The sequence below is a fragment of the Microcaecilia unicolor genome, chromosome 3, assembly GCF_901765095.1.
Source record: "Microcaecilia unicolor chromosome 3, aMicUni1.1, whole genome shotgun sequence".
Taxonomy (NCBI): Eukaryota; Metazoa; Chordata; class Amphibia; order Gymnophiona; family Siphonopidae; genus Microcaecilia; species Microcaecilia unicolor.
This window is the reverse complement of record NC_044033.1, coordinates 20,598,277-20,617,398: the sequence shown is the minus strand read 5'-3', so window position 1 is coordinate 20,617,398 and position 19,122 is coordinate 20,598,277. Positions and strand designations below refer to the sequence as shown.

At 45.4% G+C, this 19,122-nt stretch overlaps 1 protein-coding gene across 1 annotated transcript in view; it reads left to right on the top strand.

The window, feature by feature from the left end:
- Nucleotides 1–19,122, top strand: part of LOC115465355 — a 281,729-nt gene that overhangs the window by 133,071 nt on the left and 129,536 nt on the right. Inside the window, exon 3 of the mRNA XM_030195780.1 lies at nt 11,710–12,191. Coding sequence (XP_030051640.1) covers nt 11,710–12,191 — 482 coding nt within the window. The remainder of the gene's footprint in view (nt 1–11,709; nt 12,192–19,122) is intronic.

The window sequence follows — 19,122 nt, the reverse complement described above, 5'->3', positions numbered from 1 at the left end:
TTTGTCCTGTTTGTCTGTCCTAATTAGATTGTAAGCTCTGTCGAGCAGGGACTGTCTCTTCATGTTCAAGTGTACAGCGCTGCGTACGTCTAGTAGCGCTATAGAAATGATAAGTAGTAGTAGTGCATGATTCTGCTGGCATGTAATCTGTGTAAGAGCCTATTGCAGTCCTGCTCGTTCTGTTTTCTCAGTAGGAGAGGTATTAGTTCACTGGATATTAATGTAAATATTTGCAGTGCTGCCTTCTCAAAGGTAGGGTTGGCACTGTTTTGAGTCCTGGCAGTGCTGCTATGGTATGGCAGGTTTTCTTTAAGCTCTGAATGTGCTCTTTGCAGTGTTTTGTATTACTTCTTGATGTATCTAGTAATAGACACTGAAGGTAAGTTTTCTGTAGCGGTTACTGAGGTGACATTGCATATTTTAGTCATTGTCTTGGCCTCCCTGGAAAAAAAAACCCAGAATGTAAATGACAGTTACATTTTTCTCTGCATGCAATGTGCTTTGTGTAGTTTAATTTTGTGGTTACCGTTATATATTTTGAGGAATGGATCCTCAGAAGCTAAACCGAGAATGGGTGGCAGAGCCGGTGGTGGGAGGCGGGGCTGCTGGTTGGGAGGCGGGGCTAGTGCTGGACAGACTTCTACGGTCTGTGCCCTGAAAATGGCAGATACAAATCAAGGTAAGGTATACACAGAAAGTGGCACATATGAGTTTATCTTGTTGGGCAGACTGGATGGACCGTGCCGTCATCTGCTATGTGACTATGAGGGGCATAATTGAACAAAAACGTCTATCTCCATGGGCGTTTATCTCCGAGAACGAGTCTGTGAAGGGGCGGACCGAACCGTATTTTCGGAAAAAATAGACGTCCATGTTTTATTCGACAATTTGTGAGCTGGGCGTTTTTGTTTTTCAGTGATAATGGAAAATGAAAGCGCCCAGCTCAAAAACAAATAAATCTAAGGCATTTGTTCATGGGAGGGGCCAGGAGTCGTAGTGCACTGGTCCCCCTCACATGCCAGGACACCCTAGGGGGCACTTTTACAAAAACAAAAAAAAGGTAAAACAGCTCCCAGGTGCATAGCACCCTTCCCTTGGGTGTTGAGCCCCCCAAATCCCCCTCAAAACCCACCGCCCACAAGTCTACACCATTACTATAGCCCTAAGGGGTGAAGGGGGGCACCTACATGTGGGTACAGTGGGTTTGGGGGGCGGTGTGGAGGGCTCCCATTTACCAGCACAAGTGTAACAGGTGGGGGGGGGATGGGCCTGGGTCTACCTGCCTGTAGTCCACTGCACCCCCTAATAACTGCTCCAGTGACCTGCATACTGCTGCCAGGGAGGTGGGTATGACATTTGAGGGTGAACATAAAAAGTTGTGAAACGGCATATTTTTGTGGTGGGAGGGGGTTTGTGACCACTGGGGGAGTCAGGGGAGGTCATCCCCGACTCCCTCCAGTGGTCATCTGGTCATTTAGGGCACTTCTTGGGGCCTTATTCGTGGAAAAACAGGGTCCAAGAAAAGTGCCCTAAATTCTCGCTAAAAACACATATTTTTTTTCCATTATCGGCGAAAGGCGCCCATCTCTGATCGCCCGATAACCACGCCCCAGTTCCGCCTTAGACACGCCCCCATCAACTTTGTCCGCATCCGCGACGGAGTGCAGTTGAAAACGTCCAAATTCGGCTTTCGATTATACTGCTTTATTCGTTTTTGTGAGATAAACGTCTATCTCCCGATTTGGGTCGCAATATAGGCGTTTTTCTTTTTCAATTATAAGCTAGTATGTGTATTAATAAGGTTATATACCATGTGTATGGAGAATGGAAGAAATGATATTACAATTAGTAGTATTATGAGGGCGGGTCTAGGGCACCCCCAAACAAAAAAGCGTCTCGTTGTCCCTGAATCCAAATGTTACATCCAAGCAGTGGAAGGAAGAAAGAAGGGATATGGGTAAATTAAGAGAGCAAAGGGTTACTGTTCTTCCATCAGAATTTTACAGTCAGCTATAAGATGAGGGACCCGTTTCCAGCTCTTTGTTACAAAAGCTGCATTTCTCTGTGGCACCAGTTTTTTTTATGCTTGCTGTAAACCATCTCATCCGAATTCCACTGTCCTGGGCTGCAACTAACAATCGCTGATGCTTAGTTTTCCGTTCACTTCTCGTCAACCATTCCTTTCCTCCTTTATGGAATTTGGAGCGATTTTCCCCAGAAGACGTTTGTAAATCGGCCACTTGTTCATGTATCTTTTTGGAGCAGGCAATATCATTTTGGTTGGGCACAAACTTTTTCCTCTTTCCTCCACCCCTTCTTGTGGTCCAGCATCTCTTCCTCTCTTCTACTCCTTACTCTGCTGGCAATCTAGCATCTCTCCCTCCCTGTTGACAATCCACCATCTCAGTTTCTCAATTCCTCCCCCTCCTTTGTGGTGTACCTTTTAAAAACTTCTTTGCAGGAGGGAACAGGAAAGGTGCAATTGGTTGCATGGTTGGCTGGATTTGTTGGGGCTCCCAACCGCGACACTGTGAGCTACATTTGTTAATGGTTGATGAAGAAATGAATATGTGTGCCTTTGTTAATAAAAAAAAGGTTGGAACATAAAGGGGGAGGGAGGGGTTGGAGACAAAAACCAGATAAGTTGCTCTCGCTATGGTGTTAGGAGGTCCTCAGAATTCAGATCCCCAGGGGTACAGATGGGGGGGGGGGAGGTGTCAAAGTGGGGTGGGTTTAAACTCAAGAAGATTACATGGGCACAACATACTTTTTGAGCTGTTGGCCAGCCTGGCTGGTGTATAATGTTACTATTTCATGTTTCAAGCTGGGACTTCTATATCGTCGGATTAGGGAAGTGGGGTAGAGGTTGGGTGGAGAGGGGAGAAAATTGAAAAATTTTGGTGGTGATTAATTATCTTGTTCCTATGAAGTATGTTCTGATTTAAGTTTTGCAATATTGAACTTCCTGGACATGTTTTAACATGCTGAATTATCAATAAAATAGTTGAAACATAAAAACTTCTTTGCCCTTCAGAGGTTGCAGGCAGCGAGCACTGATTTCGCACGAACCGCTCACACTGTCCCCAGAGCCTTCCCACTGATGCAACTTCCTGTTTCTGCATTGGAGGGACTGTGTCAGAGGGAAGGCTCTGGGGCCAGTGCAAACAACTAATGTGAATTGCTGCATGTTGCCAGTGACCATCAGAAGGAAAAAAGTTTTAAAATGTATGGAGGGGAAGGGACTGAGAGACTTAAATGCTGGATAGGGGCAGGGGAGGGAGGAGACATATCTGGAGTCTTCAGTTGATGGGGCTTGGGGCAGAGAAACAGCCCAGAACACCGCAGCCAGACTCATCTTTGGAAAAACTAAATACGAAAGGGCGAAACCTCTAAGAGAGAAACTACACTGGCTACCACTCAAGGAACGAATCGAGTTCACGATCTGCACAACCGTCCACAAAATCATCCACGCAGACGCCCCACTCTATATGTTAAACCTAGTGGACCTACCACCCAGAAACGCCAAAAGATCGGCCCGCAAATTCCTCAATCTGAACTTCCCCAGCTGTAAAGGAATTAAATACAGTCATACGCTACTACTTTTGCGTATAAAAGCACACAGATCTGGAACGCACTACCCATGGACCTGAAGAATATAGACAATCTAACCAGCTTTCGCAAATCTTTGAAAACATAAGTACATAAGTAATGCCATACTGGGAAAAGACCAGGGGTCCATCGAGCCCAGCATCCTGTCCACGACAGCGGCCAATCCAGGCCAAGGGCACCTGGCAAGCTTCCCAAACGTACAAACATTCTATACATGTTATTCCTGGAATTTTGGATTTTTCCAAGTCCGTTTAGTAGCGGTTTATGGACTTGTCCTTTAGGAAACCGTCCAACCCCTTTTTAAACTCTGCTAAGCTAACCGCCTTCACCACTTTCTCCGGCAACGAATTCCAGAGTTTAATTACAGGTTGGGTGAAGAAAAAGTTTCTCCGATTTGTTTTAAATTTACTACACTGTAGTTTCATCGCATGCCCCCTAGTCTTAGTATTTTTGGAAAGCGTGAACAGACGCTTCACATCCACCTGTTCCACTCCACTCATTATTTTATATACCTCTATCATGTCTCCCCTCAGCCGTCTCTTCTCCAAGCTGTATAGCCCTAGCCTCCTTAGTCTTTCTTCATAGGGAAGTCGTCCCATCCCCGCTGCATTTTAGTCGCCCTTTGCTGCACCTTTTCCAATTCTACTATATCTTTCTTGAGATGCGGCGACCAGAATTGAACACAATACTCAAGGTGCGGTCGCACCATGGAGCGATACAACGGCATTATAACATCCTCACACCTGTTTTCCATACCTTTCCTAATAATACCCAACATTCTATTTGCTTTCTTAGCCGCAGCAGCACACTGAGCAGAAGGTTTCAATGTATTATCAATTATGACACCCAGATCCCTTTCTTGGTCCGTAACTCCTAACGTGGAACCTTGCATGATGTAGCTATAATTCGGGTTCTTTTTCCCCACATGCATCACCTTGCACTTGCTCACATTAAACGCCATCTGCCATTTAGCCGCCCAGTCTCCCAGTCTCGTAAGGTCCTCTTGTAATTTTTCACAATCCTCTTGCGAGTTAATGACTTTGAATAACTTTGTGTCATCAGCAAATTTAATTACCTCGCTAGTTACTCCCATCTCTAAATCATTTATAAATATATTAAAAAGCAGCAGTCCTAGCACAGACCCCTGAGGAACCCCACTAACTACCCTTCTCCATTGTGAATACTGCTCATTTAACCCCACTCTCTGTTTCCTATCCTTCAACCAGTTTTCAACACATCTCTTCAACAAAGCCTACTAAAGACATCCTTAATAAATCATTCCTCAAACTACTCAGGTGCATCAAAAACACCTCTCACAACACCTTACCTAGCACCTGCATCTAAATCACCTACCTTCAACTTATTATCGACTGTATTTAAGATCATGTAATGACTGCATCATAACAACACTCTGTAAGCCACATTGAGCCTGCAAAAAGGTGGGATAATGTGGGGTACAAATGCAATAAATAAATAAATTTAGCTTGGGTGGGGGTGCAAGGGGAGCGGCTACCCCCCCCCCCCCCAAATGGCTTTTGAATAAAATGGTGCCTATGCAGATCAGCCCCTTAGCTTCACACGGTCGCCTGTTTTACAAAAGGTCTGCTCCCTTTGACATCAAAACCTGGTACGCTTCTGGCTCAGGGGTACTTCTAGCCACAGCAAGGTGTACCCCTGCTGGGTGTGCCTGCGCCCGAAGTGAGTGGGGCCCAGCCCACCCTGACCCACTCATGCCTACGCCACTGGGAGCAGGCATTCTCAGGGTAGCCCTGTCTTCTAGACTGGGTAGAAGGAAGGACTTGGATACTTCCCATGCATCTGGACTGGTTTGGTAGGATGATTTGGAGATGAGTTAATATTTCTTCAAATCCTGCCAGGCTAGACCAGTCCCGAACCCACCTGTGGGACGGACAGTGGTGTAGCCACAGGTGAGCCTGGGTGGGCTGGGACCCACCCACTTAGGGCTCAGGCCCACCCAACAGTAGCACATGTGTAGCGGTAGCTGGTGGGGATCCCAAGTTCCGCCAGCTGATGACTTCCCCCTGATGGTAACGAAAACGCTACTCTCTATGATACTGGCACCTGCACATTCTCAGTTTTTAGCGCATGCTTGCTACAGACTGCCAAGATGGAGAGAAGCGTTATCCCATCAGCTGAGATTTTTTTTTTGTGGTGGGGGAGGGGGGAGAACACTTGGTGCCCACTCACTTCTTGGCTAGGTCCACCCAAAATCTGTTGTCTGGCTACGCCCTTGGGGGACGGGTGCTCCTTTTTGATGGTTTTTAAATTTTAAGGTTATGCAAACTGCTTTGAAGAGTTGCTGACATCCATTCAAAGCTTCGTATTGGGGCTGATTTGAATCCATTCTATTTAAATCACTTGTGAAAGATTCAGCACTAATAAAGGAAATTGTCAAAGGAATATCTACAATGTTACTGCTACATTTTTAATCAAACATGAGAATAGTGACTTCAGAAGTCCATCCAAAAGTTATGGCCAGGGAGTACACGCAGGCCTAAGAAAGAAACTGTATAACACAAGAACGTGTACTAACATGAAGGTTCTGCACGTTCAAGACATATTCCTTTTGGTATTAGTACATAAGTACATAAGTACATAAGTAGTGCCATACTGGGAAAGACCAAAGGTCCATCTAGCCCAGCATCCTGTCACCGACAGTGGCCAATCCAGGTCAAGGGCACCTGGCACGCTCCCCAAACGTAAAAACATTCCAGACAAGTTATACCTAAAAATGAGGAATTTTTCCAGTCCATTTAATAGCGGTCTATGGACTTGTCCTTTAGGAATCTATCTAACCCCTTTTTAAACTCCGTCAAGCTAACCGCCCGTACCACGTTCTCCGGCAATGAATTCCAGAGTCTAATTACACGTTGGGTGAAGAAAAATTTTCTCCGATTCGTTTTAAATTTACCACACTGTAGCTTCAACTCATGCCCTCTAGTCCTAGTATTTTTGGATAGCGTGAACAGTCGCTTCACATCCACCCGATCCATTCCACTCATTATTTTATACACTTCTATCATATCTCCCCTCAGCCGTCTCTTCTCCAAGCTGAAAAGCCCTAGCCTTCTCAGCCTCTCTTCATAGGAAAGTCGTCCCATCCCCACTATCATTTTCGTCGCCCTTCGCTGTACCTTTTCCAATTCTACTATATCTTTTTTGAGATACGGAGACCAGTACTGAACACAATACTCCAGGTGCGGTCGCACCATGGAGCGATACAACGGCATTATAACATCCGCACACCTGGACTCCATACCCTTCTTAATAATTTGTTTTGTTAGTTTGTTTTTGTATTTTTTTTATTGAAAACCAAGGAGGTACAACACGCAATAAAAAGAAAAACGAGATATGCCTATAAGGGGCATCGAAGAACGTACATTTATACTAAACAGTGCATGCCAACCATTATAACTTCAGAGAAATGAAATTGTAAAGCTCAATAGCACGCAACAAAATTGAACAATAGAAAACATAGAACAAGCCAGCAGTGCAGCAACCATCAATTCAGTATCTTATCGGCAGGAACATTTCTCATGATTACTAGTCTTTGCGTTTTATACATAAGTACATAAGTAATGCCACACTGGGAAAAGACCAAGGGTCCAACGAGCCCAGCATCCTGTCCACGACAGCGGCCAATCCAGGCCAAGGGCACCTGGCAAGCTTCCCAAACGTACAAACATTCTATACAATCAAGCCATTGTGACATCACTAATGAGGTTGGCTCTTATTGGTGGAATGAGCCACTATGACATCACAATAGGTTAAATCACTGCTCTATGTAATAAAAATGAGCCAAGTAGAGGACATAAGTACATAAGTAATGCAACACTGGGAAAAGACCAAAGGTCCATCGAGCCCAGCATCCTGTCCACGACAGCGGCCAATCCAGGCCAAGGGCACCTGGCAAGCTTCCCAAATGTACAAACATTCTATACATGTTGTTCCTGGAATTGTGGATTTTTCCCAAGCCCATTTTGTAGTGGTTTATGGACTTGTCCTTTAGGAAACAGTCTAGCCCCTTTTTTTAAACTCTGCTAAACTAACCGCCTTCACCATGTTCTCCGGCAACGAATTCCAGAGTTTAATTACGCGTTGGGTGAAGAAACTTTTTCTCCGATTTGTTTTAAATTTACTACACTGTAGTTCCATCACATGCCCCCTAGTCCTAGTATTTTTGGAAAGCATGAACAGACGCTTCACATCCACATCCACATATGACTTGCGTAGCCATAGATTCAGAATCTTTATTAAAATAGTGTCAAATGATTAATTTACCATTGGTATTTAACACCTGTTAGACTTCTCAAAAAAGATATAAAGGAATTGGAGAAGGTGCAGAGAAGGGCGACGAAAATGATAAAAGGGATGGGACGACTACCTTATGAGGAGAGGTTAAGACGGCTAGGACTCTTTAGCCTGGAGAAAAGGCGGCTGAGGGGTGATATGATAGAGGTCTACAAAATAATGAGTGGGGTAGAGCGGACAGATGTGAAGCGTTTGTTTACGCTTTCTAACAGTAATAGAACCAGGGGACACAAGATGAAATTAGAATGTGGTAGGTTTAAAACAAATTGGAGAAAGTTTTTCTTTACTCAGCGCGTGGTTAGACTCTGGAACTCATTGCCGGAGAAGGTAGTGATGGCAGCTGGCCTTGCTGAGTTTAAAGGGGATCTGGACAGATTCCTGAAGGAAAAGTCCATTGATGGTTATTAAATTCTGGGTTTTTGCCAGGTTCTTGGGGCCTGGATTGGCCGCTGTCGGAGACAGAGTGCTGGGCTTGATGGACCTTTGGTCTTTTCCCAGCTTGGCAGTGCTTATGTACTTCATCATATGTTTGCGACTGTATCCCCACTGTGCTGGTGACAGTGTGGTCAATCTGGCACGTTAGGCCATATTTGGTGGCCTTGTAGAAAAGTGATGGCCTTTTGGAAATCTGTTCACAGGCGGGTGTAAACCTGGTTAGGGTGTACGATTGATTCCCTGGGATCCTTCCACTTATTTAACAGGGTCCTTCCAGGAGTTAGTAGAGCAAGCCGGCTGTTTGCAAAGCACTGTTTCAGTGCGGCACAATTGGTGATTGCACGATCCTGGAAGCAGATAAGTCGCCCCTCAATTCTTAAATGGTATAATTTATTATGGTACATTTGTGATCTTGAAAAGCTATTGGCCACTGAAAGGAAGACGATAGCCAAGTGGGAAAAGATTTAGGCCTCTTTGCTTTCTACCTTAGTGTAATCAGGAATGACATTGGCTCTATATACTTATTGAGGGTGATGTGGAGGGTTAACGGGGTGAGATGGTGAAGGGAGTTGGGAATGTTCTGATTTGATTTTCATTGTTTCTCTACTTAATTAATAAAAAGACAGGATTACTTTCTCTATGTATGAGGGAGCCACCGTTTTGGTGCTTGCTAGCTGTAATGGATCTGTGCACTGTGTTTTCTGTTTGAAGCTGTATGTTTGTGGATTCGTTCAATAAAGCTTCCTGTTTATAAAAAAAAAAAAGTCTCAAATGGGGGGCGGGAGGGGTCTTTCTTACAGCCTGCAGCAGTGATAAGGTTTCATTGCTACAATTTCCTCAGTAGATGTCAAAAATCAACAGAAGGTACCAAACTTTTTGTTCAGAAGTGCAGGAATATGTTCTGTTTTATATTTATATTTTCTGTTTATATTCGGTGTCATCTTCGACTCCTCCCTCTCCTTCTCTGCACATATTCAGCAGACTGCTAAAGCCTGTGGTTTCCTGCTCTATAATATGACCAAAATTCGCCCTTTCCTTTCTGAGCACATTACCAGAACCCTCATCCACACTCTTATCACCTCTCGCTTAGACTATTGCAACTTGCTTTTCACAGGTCTCCCACTTAGCCATCTCTCTCCTCTTCAATCTGTTCAAAATTCTGCTGCATGACTAATATTCCGCCAGTGTCGTTATGCTCATATTAGCCCTCTCCTCAAGTCACTTCACTGGCTTCCTATCCGTTTCCGCATACAGTTCAAATTCCTCTTATTGACCTATAAGTGCATTCACTCTGCAGCTCCTCAGTACCTCTCCACTCTCATCTCTCCCTACATTCCTCCCCGGGAACTCCGTTCACTGGGTAAATCTCTCTTACCTGCACTCTTCTCCTCCACTGCTAACTTTAATATTCCCTTATCTCTTGTTTGTCCTGTTTGTCTGTCCTAATTAGATTGTAAGCTCTGTCGAGCAGGGTCCGTCTCTTCATGTTCAAGTGTACTGCACTGCGTACGTCTAGTAGCGCTTTAGAAATGATAAGTAGTAGTAGTAGTCTTTAGGATTCCGGAATCTTGCTATTCTTTGGGTTCCGGATTCTTGCTACTCTTTTGAATTCCGGAATCTTGCTACTCTTTGTCCTTATCCCTTATTTGTCCTGTTTGTCTGTCCTAATTAGATTGTAAGCTCTGTCGAGCAGGGACCGTCTCTTCATGTTCAAGTGTACAGTGCTGTGTAGGTCTAGTAGAAATGATAAGTAGTAGTTTATATTCTATTACTCTTCCCTGTGCCTTGCAATTATAGATCCTGCCACCTTTCCCAGACCACACCCCAAACTCTCTGCCCTTCTTTGTCTGCACTTTGAGACAGGTAGAGACTTAACTACGTGTGTTTGTGTGTACACCATCTGCAGTGGCTGATCAGATGTGTTCGTCGTCTTCATATGTTACTGTGTTCATGGACTATAATTAGAAGTTACGCTTACTATTCATAATGATGTCATTGTGTTAGCTTCCTTTTCTACACAAAACATTTTAAAAATATTTAGAAATGCAATTTTTTTTAAAGTCGGTGATTGCTATCCACCCTACTCCATTATCACATGATATCACCCTAGGTGAAAAATGGTGGTAACATTTGAGGGACCTTTTCTGCATGAAGAGGGATGGAGAAAACCAGATATGGAGTAGACCAGGCACTAATAAGGCAGATGGCCCTTAGTTTCTACAGTCTTCTGTTTCTGTGCATGCTTGGGTACATATAAGTACATAAGTGTTGCCATACTGGGTCAGACCAAAGGTCCATCAAGCCCAGTATCCTGTTTCCAGCAGTGGCCAAACAAGGTTACAAGTACCTGGCAAGATCCCAAAACAGTACATTTTATGCTGCTTATCCTAGAAATAAGCAGTGGATTTTCCCAAGTCCATTTTAATAATGGCTTATGAACTTTTTAGGAAGCTAGCCAAACCTTTTTTTTAAACCCCGCCTAAGCTAACTGCTTTTACCACATTCTCTGGCAACGAATTCCAGAATTTAATTACACGTTGAGCGAAGAAATATTTTCTCCGATTCATTTCGGTGTAGGTTTGGTTCAGGGTTGCAGAGCTACAGTTTACATGTGCTTATGAAACATGCATTAATATAGCTGTGTCCTAATACGTTCAGATATCTAGCCACAGTTGCTGTGGATTGATGGGATAATTTTAATAAAGACACAAGTGCTTATGTACCTTTATAAAATAGACACCTATTTGGCCTTCACACCTAGGTGACCTTTTTATACAATTAACCTCTCCATCTTCTGTTGCCTCTAATACCAGCTTAGCTTGTAGGCTATCTGGTGCTTAGTAAACTTTATTGGAATTTGTACTGCAACTCATTCTGAGCTCACCTTTGGAAAGGTGAAAAACTAAATACAAAAATCCAGTTACCTTTTGCATAAAGTATATCCTAGACAACACAAGATATTCCCACCCCCTAACTCTCTCAAATCTGTTGGAGATTCTAATTTGAGACCATTTTACCTTCGCTGCAACTCTGGGCTGACCTGGGTTGCCACTGTTCTGGCAGCCATCTTCCTTTCCTCACTGGGCACATGCGTGTTGCTCCCTCATTGCATCAAAGCAATACTGGCCCCACCAGACAGAAGGCTCCATTTTTGGTCTCCTGTCCCAATCCCGTATCATGAATTCTACTCTCTGTAAGCCACATTGAGCCTGCAAATAGGTGGGAAAATGTGGGATACAAATGCAATAAATAAATAATCGCATACAGGTGAATTTAATTTGGGCCTGTTTGTGTACTGATATATCTCCTTTCTTTTTTTTTTTATTTTTTCAGAAAGAAGACGAAATTGCACTTTGACCCCACTGGCGACCAACCAGCTCCAGAACCAGGAGAACCATTGCTGTAAAGTGCGGGCACTTTTCCACGCTGGCCTGGATCGTCACAGCTCGGAGGAGGAGCTGGAGCGCATCAACAGGGAGTTCCCTGCCGAGAAGCGCAAGTGGTCCCAGGTCAGCAGACTTAGTTGCCATAGCGACAATACATCCTCCAGTGATGAGGAGGTGAAGAATTTATGCGGGATGTCTTTTAGGCCAGTGGAGCAGGCTGACGGCCTGCACACCAGCTCCAGCCCTGTGCTGTTCAGTGCCTCCCCTCCTAAGAGACTCCAGCCCTTGGTCCGAAATCCAGCTTCCAGACCTCTTATCTTCACAAGTGTTGGGGCCAATTTCGACCAGGGCATGCCATGTAAAAGACACAGGCAATGCTACGGAGATAAAGTCAACAGACCCAGCCTGGACTTGGAAAAAATGCAACAGGTAAGAGAAAACTTAAAAAGTTGCAGGGAATGTACATGAATAAATATATGAATACATCATAATTATGGTGCTCACACAGATAAGATCTGCATGTACAAACATGCTGTGTTTGAACCCGAGGATGGAAAATTGCAACTCCAGTGTCTGCGAATGGAAAGTTGTGGCAATTAATGAGAAACCTCTGCGGGTGGTGGCAGGGTGGGATCCGGCCTAAGGTTGACAATTAGATGAAGCCAAAGCTAGAAGATTTGTGGCAGGATACTTTAAGAGAAAAAGGAGCATCCAGGGTTTAAACAGATTCTGGAGAAGCTTTTTATGAGGGAACTATTTTTTCTCAGGGCCGATCCAAGAGTATTTAATACCCTAGAAGGACAGCTCAAGGCCCTACAACCATCACCCTGTAGTCTAGCATATATATATACTAGTAAAGAAGGCCCGTTTCTGACAGAAATGAAACGGGCGCTAGCAAGGTTTTCCTCGGAGTGTGTATGTTTGAGAGAGAGAGTGTGTGTGAGATGGAATGTGTGTGTCAGAGAGAGAATGAGAGAGAGACAGAGTGTTTGTGTGAGAGAGAGAGTGTGTGAGAGACAGAGTGTCTGTGTGTGTGAGACAGTGAGTGTGTGCCCCCCCCCCCCTCACAGGGCCTCCCTCCCCACCCCACCTCTCTGGTCTCAGGACCCCTTCCCCACCTCCCTCTCCCCAGCACTCCCCTCCAGTCATCCATGTCCAGTGACCCTCCTCTCCCCCTGCTCCCCCCTCCAGCCACCTATGTCCAGCCACCCTCCCCTCCCCCCCCTCCCCGCGCATCAAGCCCCCTCGCCACCCGCCGCTGCCACTGGTAACGCTGTCTGGCCGCTGCTGCTTCTCCTGTTGAGCAGCAGCGGCCGCTACAAAAAGAAAAAAAAGCCATAAATGTTTTTAAACATCAAGTGTGGCACCGCAGACAGCTATCAGGCATTGGCTGTCTGCTCTGCAGTCGCTCCTCCTCTCGCCTCTCACGTCGCTGCGCTCCTCCGGGGTCTTACTCCAGGGGCAGCGACGTGGAGGCGAGAGGGGGAGAGGCTGCAGAGCCGACAGCCAATGCCTGATGACTGTCTGCGGTGCCACACTTGATGTTTAAAACATTTATGGCTTTTTTTTTCTTTTTGTAGCGGCCGCTGCTGCTCAACAGGAGAAGCAGCAGCGGCCGGACAGCATTACCAGTGGCAGCTACGTGTGGCGAGGGGGTTGATGTGCTTGGGGGGGGGGCTTGGGTGATGTGCGGAGGGGGTGTTTGAGCGGCGCACTCACAGCTGATTCCCAGGCAAGGGGAGGAGTAGGGAAACACGAGGAGCAACTTGCTCTGCGTGTTTCCCTACTCCTCCCCCTGCCTGGGAATCAACTGTGAGTGCCGTCAGCCTGGCTACAGAGCCTAGCTCAGCAACTCCAGGAGCCACGGACACAGGCAGCTACTTTAGAACGTTGGTGGTGAGAATTATTATATAGGATATATACTCTTCCCTACCCCTACTTTCCTATCTGCGCCATTAGCATCTTCTTTTAGGTGATGGTGTGTGCGCTAAGCATGAATTCTATAATGACAGTTAAAACACTTTGGCTGCTATCCTATAATGGCAATCAAGTCTGCAGTTATGTGCATAACTTTAGGCGCAAACACTTAATGCTAGCTCTGCAGCAGGCGTAAATGTGTGTGCCTAAATGTGACTGTTATGCACGTAACTGACAGTAAATTTGCGCGGGAAACATTTCCTTTTTAGCGTGTGCTATAAGGGGCACCTACAGTGGGGGAAATAAGTATTTGATCCCTTGCTGATTTTGTAAGTTTGCCCACTGACAAAGACATGAGCAGCCCATAATTGAAGGGTAGGTTATTGGTAACAGTGAGAGATAGCACATCACAAATTAAATCCGGAAAATCACATTGTGGAAAGTATATGAATTTATTTGCATTCTGCAGAGGGAAATAAGTATTTGATCCCCACCAACCAGTAAGAGATCTGGCCCCTACAGACCAGGTAGATGCTCCAAATCAACTCGTTACCTGCATGACAGACAGCTGTCGGCAATGGTCACCTGTATGAAAGACACCTGTCCACAGACTCAGTGAATCAGTCAGACTCTAACCTCTACAAAATGGCCAAGAGCAAGGAGCTGTCTAAGGATGTCAGGGACAAGATCATACACCTGCACAAGGCTGGAATGGGCTACAAAACCATCAGTAAGACGCTGGGCGAGAAGGAGACAACTGTTGGTGCCATAGTAAGAAAATGGAAGAAGTACAAAATGACTGTCAATCGACAAAGATCTGGGGCTCCACGCAAAATCTCACCTCGTGGGGTATCCTTGATCATGAGGAAGGTTAGAAATCAGCCTACAACTACAAGGGGGGAACTTGTCAATGATCTCAAGGCAGCTGGGACCACTGTCACCACGAAAACCATTGGTAACACATTACGACATAACGGATTGCAATCCTGCAGTGCCCGCAAGGTCCCCCTGCTCCGGAAGGCACATGTGACGGCCCGTCTGAAGTTTGCCAGTGAACACCTGGATGATGCCGAGAGTGATTGGGAGAAGGTGCTGTGGTCAGATGAGACAAAAATTGAGCTCTTTGGCATGAACTCAACTCGCCGTGTTTGGAGGAAGAGAAATGCTGCCTATGACCCAAAGAACACCGTCCCCACTGTCAAGCATGGAGGTGGAAATGTTATGTTTTGGGGGTGTTTCTCTGCTAAGGGCACAGGACTACTTCACCGCATCAATGGGAGAATGGATGGGGCCATGTACCGTACAATTCTGAGTGACAACCTCCTTCCCTCCGCCAGGGCCTTAAAAATGGGTCGTGGCTGGGTCTTCCAGCACGACAATGACCCAAAACATACAGCCAAGGCAACAAAGGAGTGGCTCAGGAAGAAGCACATTAGGGTCATGGAGTGGCCTAGCCAGTCACCAGACCTTAATCCCATTGAAAACTTATGGAGGGAGCTGAAGCTGCGAGTTGCCAAGCGACAGCCCAGAACTCTTAATGATTTAGAGATGATCTGCAAAGAGGAGTGGACCAAAATTCCTCCTGACATGTGTGCAAACCTCATCATCAACTACAGAAGACGTCTGACCGCTGTGCTTGCCAACAAGGGTTTTGCCACCAAGTATTAGGTCTTGTTTGCCAGAGGGATTAAATACTTATTTCCCTCTGCAGAATGCAAATAAATTCATATACTTTCCACAATGTGATTTTCCGGATTTAATTTGTGATGTGCTATCTCTCACTGTTACCAATAACCTACCCTTCAATTATGGGCTGCTCATGTCTTTGTCAGTGGGCAAACTTACAAAATCAGCAAGGGATCAAATACTTATTTCCCCCACTGTATATTTAGGTGCAGTATATAGAATATGCTTAGTTGATATCGCAGCACTTTCATTTACACCAACAAAAACGTGGTGTAAATCCCGGCGCTTTGGGCCATATTCTATAATGCATGTAAATTTTGGAACGCCCACGAAACACCCATTTCCATGCCTATAACCACGCCCCTTTTTGCCAGTGCTCTTTAGAATTTAGGCACAGTGCATTACAGAATATGCTTGGCAAGTAATGTGCGTAAATTCTAATGCCAATTAGTACTCATTATTGCTTGTTAAGTGCTGTTAACAATGCTGATTGGCTTATTAAGCCAAATTAACTTATGCGCGTTGCTAAAGAATTATGCTTGGGTTTCGGCGCGGATCTCTAGGCGCGCTATTTAGAATCCAGGGGTAAGCGGCCAAGTTTAACGCATAAATGGGACCGCGTAAATGTCTGTCTTATTTTTATGCGCTAACCCATGGCCATTTAAGTCGATATTAATCGAGTTATGTGCTAGCCGGTTTAAAAATAACCTGATATTCAAAGCCACCCGCACAGGTCCCATCTTTGACTATCCGAGAATAACACCATCAGTGGTGAGGAAAACGCTTACTGCCTATGGTTGAATATTTACCCCTTAGTGTGTAACAGCTTGGCAACACCCCTACCCCTCCCGTGTCCAAGACTTTATTTGTTACATTTGTACCCCACATTTTCCCACCTATTTGCAGGCTCAATGTGGCTTACCTAGTACCGGAGAGGCGATCGCCAACTCCGGTATGAACAAATACAATGTGATGTTGAGGTAGGGTAAGGCTCATCTGGAACAAACACATTATTGGGGTTTTATGTGGGAATTTGTGTACATATCTATCCAAAGGAACAAATTGCTCCTGGGCAGAGTGGATGGACCACTTTGGTCTTTATCTGATGTTATATTACTAGCAAGCTGCCCAAGTCACCAGACAGACCTGGATGTGATTAACAGCTGAGTTTTGTTTGGCAGGGTACATTGTCCCTATGTTGACTGAATCGGTGAGGCGGGAAGTTAGCCAGAAAAGCCAGGGGGACAGGAGTTCAGTTAACAGCCATAATATTGGCGACAGTTTGGATTGAAATGGGAGGTGAAGGAGTGCTACGTATAAACTAAGGGCCTTTATCAAACCCAGCTAGCAGTTCCCGGTGCGGAAATGCTGACAAAGACCATTCACTTTGAATGGGCTTTGTCGGCATTGCAGCGCGGCTTGATAAGAGAGGCCCTAAATACGTACACTTGCCTACCTATAGAGACCGAATACAATGAAAGAAAATAACAAAAATTTGGCCGAGCGATACCATACAGCTGGGATACATCCTTGGCAGTGTGGACAAGAATAACTGTTCACGCTAGGTGAACCAGTTGGTCTTTTTCTGCGCTGACCCAATGAAGACAGCGTAGCTCTCGAAGGCAACTTCTCGCAGTTACGTGCTGTAGAATTTAGGTGGTAACATAGAATTAGTGCCTAAGTGTAGCTATGTGACTGCAAGTTGAGGTAGTGCCAATTAACGCCAATAATTGTTGATTATTGGTTGCTACTGTCAATTCGCAGCTAATTAGGCAATTGAGCTATGCACAGGTCAGGCAGTCTTATTTTAGACGGGTCGTAGAAGCATATTTATTTTATATTATTTGGACTTTGCTTACCTTGAGCTGCTACTGAAAAGGTGTGAGTTGCGTTCAGGTACACTGGATATAGGAATTGAGACGGGCAGGTCAGTGTGTCTTGAGTTTCACCAGTACTTTAGAACCAAATCTGCCGGTGTAGAGCCTGTTCTGAAAAATAGGAGAAAAGGACATTTCCTTAGCGTCCCTCTGGATCGGCCCAGGGTTGACCTCAGTGGCGTAGCTACGTGGGGCCACGGGGGCTTGGGCCCCTGTAGATTTGGCCCTGGACCCCTCTGCCGATGACCCTCTCGACTCCCGCCGCCAACCCTCCCCCGCCGTCCACTACCTTTGCTGGCCGAGGTCCTCTTCTTCCAGCACAAGGCTTCTGTTTCTCAAAAAGAGGACATGTCCGGAAAAATCCGGACATATGGTAACCCTACCTCTGGGGCACCTCTGAGGTACCATCTGCCCCAGCCTAGGAACAGAAAGTCACAGGAGAGAGAGAGAGACCGCACATGAGTTGATCAATAAAGCTCCAGCCCCCTGGTGAAAGCTGTCAAAACCAGTATCTCCACTACCAGCTTTTGTCAAATTCCTTTCAGGTTTCTCCTTTGTATCTCTATCAATGTTAAATATCTTCGTCTCCCACATTCTTGTCCTTATCTGTCTCTGCCTTTCTGCTCGTGGTACACTTTGTGCTTTATGCAAAGTAGGTCCTGTTTGTACAGTGCCTGGCGTAATGCAGTCACCTGCCCACATGAGAAGATGGAGGATGGAAACACGCTTATAGTCGGTGCAGGGAGTGGAGTACCTTTTACATCCAATATTTCAAAACCCTTTATTTTCTGAATGCAAGGGATTTGTCCCAGGACACATTCTGGTCCTTTCGCGTGCTTGCCAGCTGATCCCAGAGAACCTACTTAAACTGTCTTAAAAAAAACAAAAAAAAAACAAACCCATACAAAGCTTGCTTTCTGCATAACTGTCCAATATTGACCAATTTCAATAAAACATGAGCGTGAATGGTTGCTGAAGCATGGCGCCATTTGGTACAGTTGAAGGTTCCAAACCTCCTAGAGGAATTGGGTCAATAGTGGGGTACAAAATCCTCACCTCCATCACATTTCTGGTGGCACAGGAAGGAGGGTGCTTCTCCTTTAGCAAGGCTGCCAGTCCATAAGATTTCTCCACCGGGGGGGGGGGGAGGGGGTGGCTTGTTTTCTCAGAAGCAAGCAGCCTGACAATGCAGCCCTTTCTTTTTCTCAAGGGGGGGGGGGGGGGTCAAATGCCTTTTCCTCTGGTTCTTTTCAGTGCAAAAGAATTTCCACTCCATGACGGTATGTTTTCCCCACTTGTTTGGTTTCTTTTCAGGATATTTGGGACACCTGCCAGCTTGAAAAATGACTTGTATCTAATTCGGTACTTACTTTTAAGTACTTCCCAATATCTTCTTGATGTGCTATTCTAGCTGCTCTTAGGGAAGGAGGCATACCTTGGCTCTTCTAAATTTGTGCCTTTTACAGGGGATAGATATAGATATTACTCCTCCTGGACTTCTGCGCGACTGCGGAGTGCAGAATTTGTGCTGAATGTTCACTCCAAGGCTGGATGGCTGGCCATGAGTGGGAAAGCGCAGGGTACAAATGTAACAAAAATAAAATAGATACTATTGGAGATTCTATATGGAATGTTGCTACTATTGGAGATTCTACATGGAATGTTGCTATTCCACTAGCAACATTCCATGTAGAAGCCTGCGCGGCCACATTGGTGATCTGCAAGGGCCGACTTCTACATGGAATGTTGGAATAGCAACAATGTAGAATCTCAAATAGTAGCAACAGTGGAGGAGTGGCCTAGTGGTTAGGGTTAGAACTGAGTTCAATTCCCACTTCAGGCATAGGCAGCTCCTTGTGACTCTGGGCAAGTCACTTAAC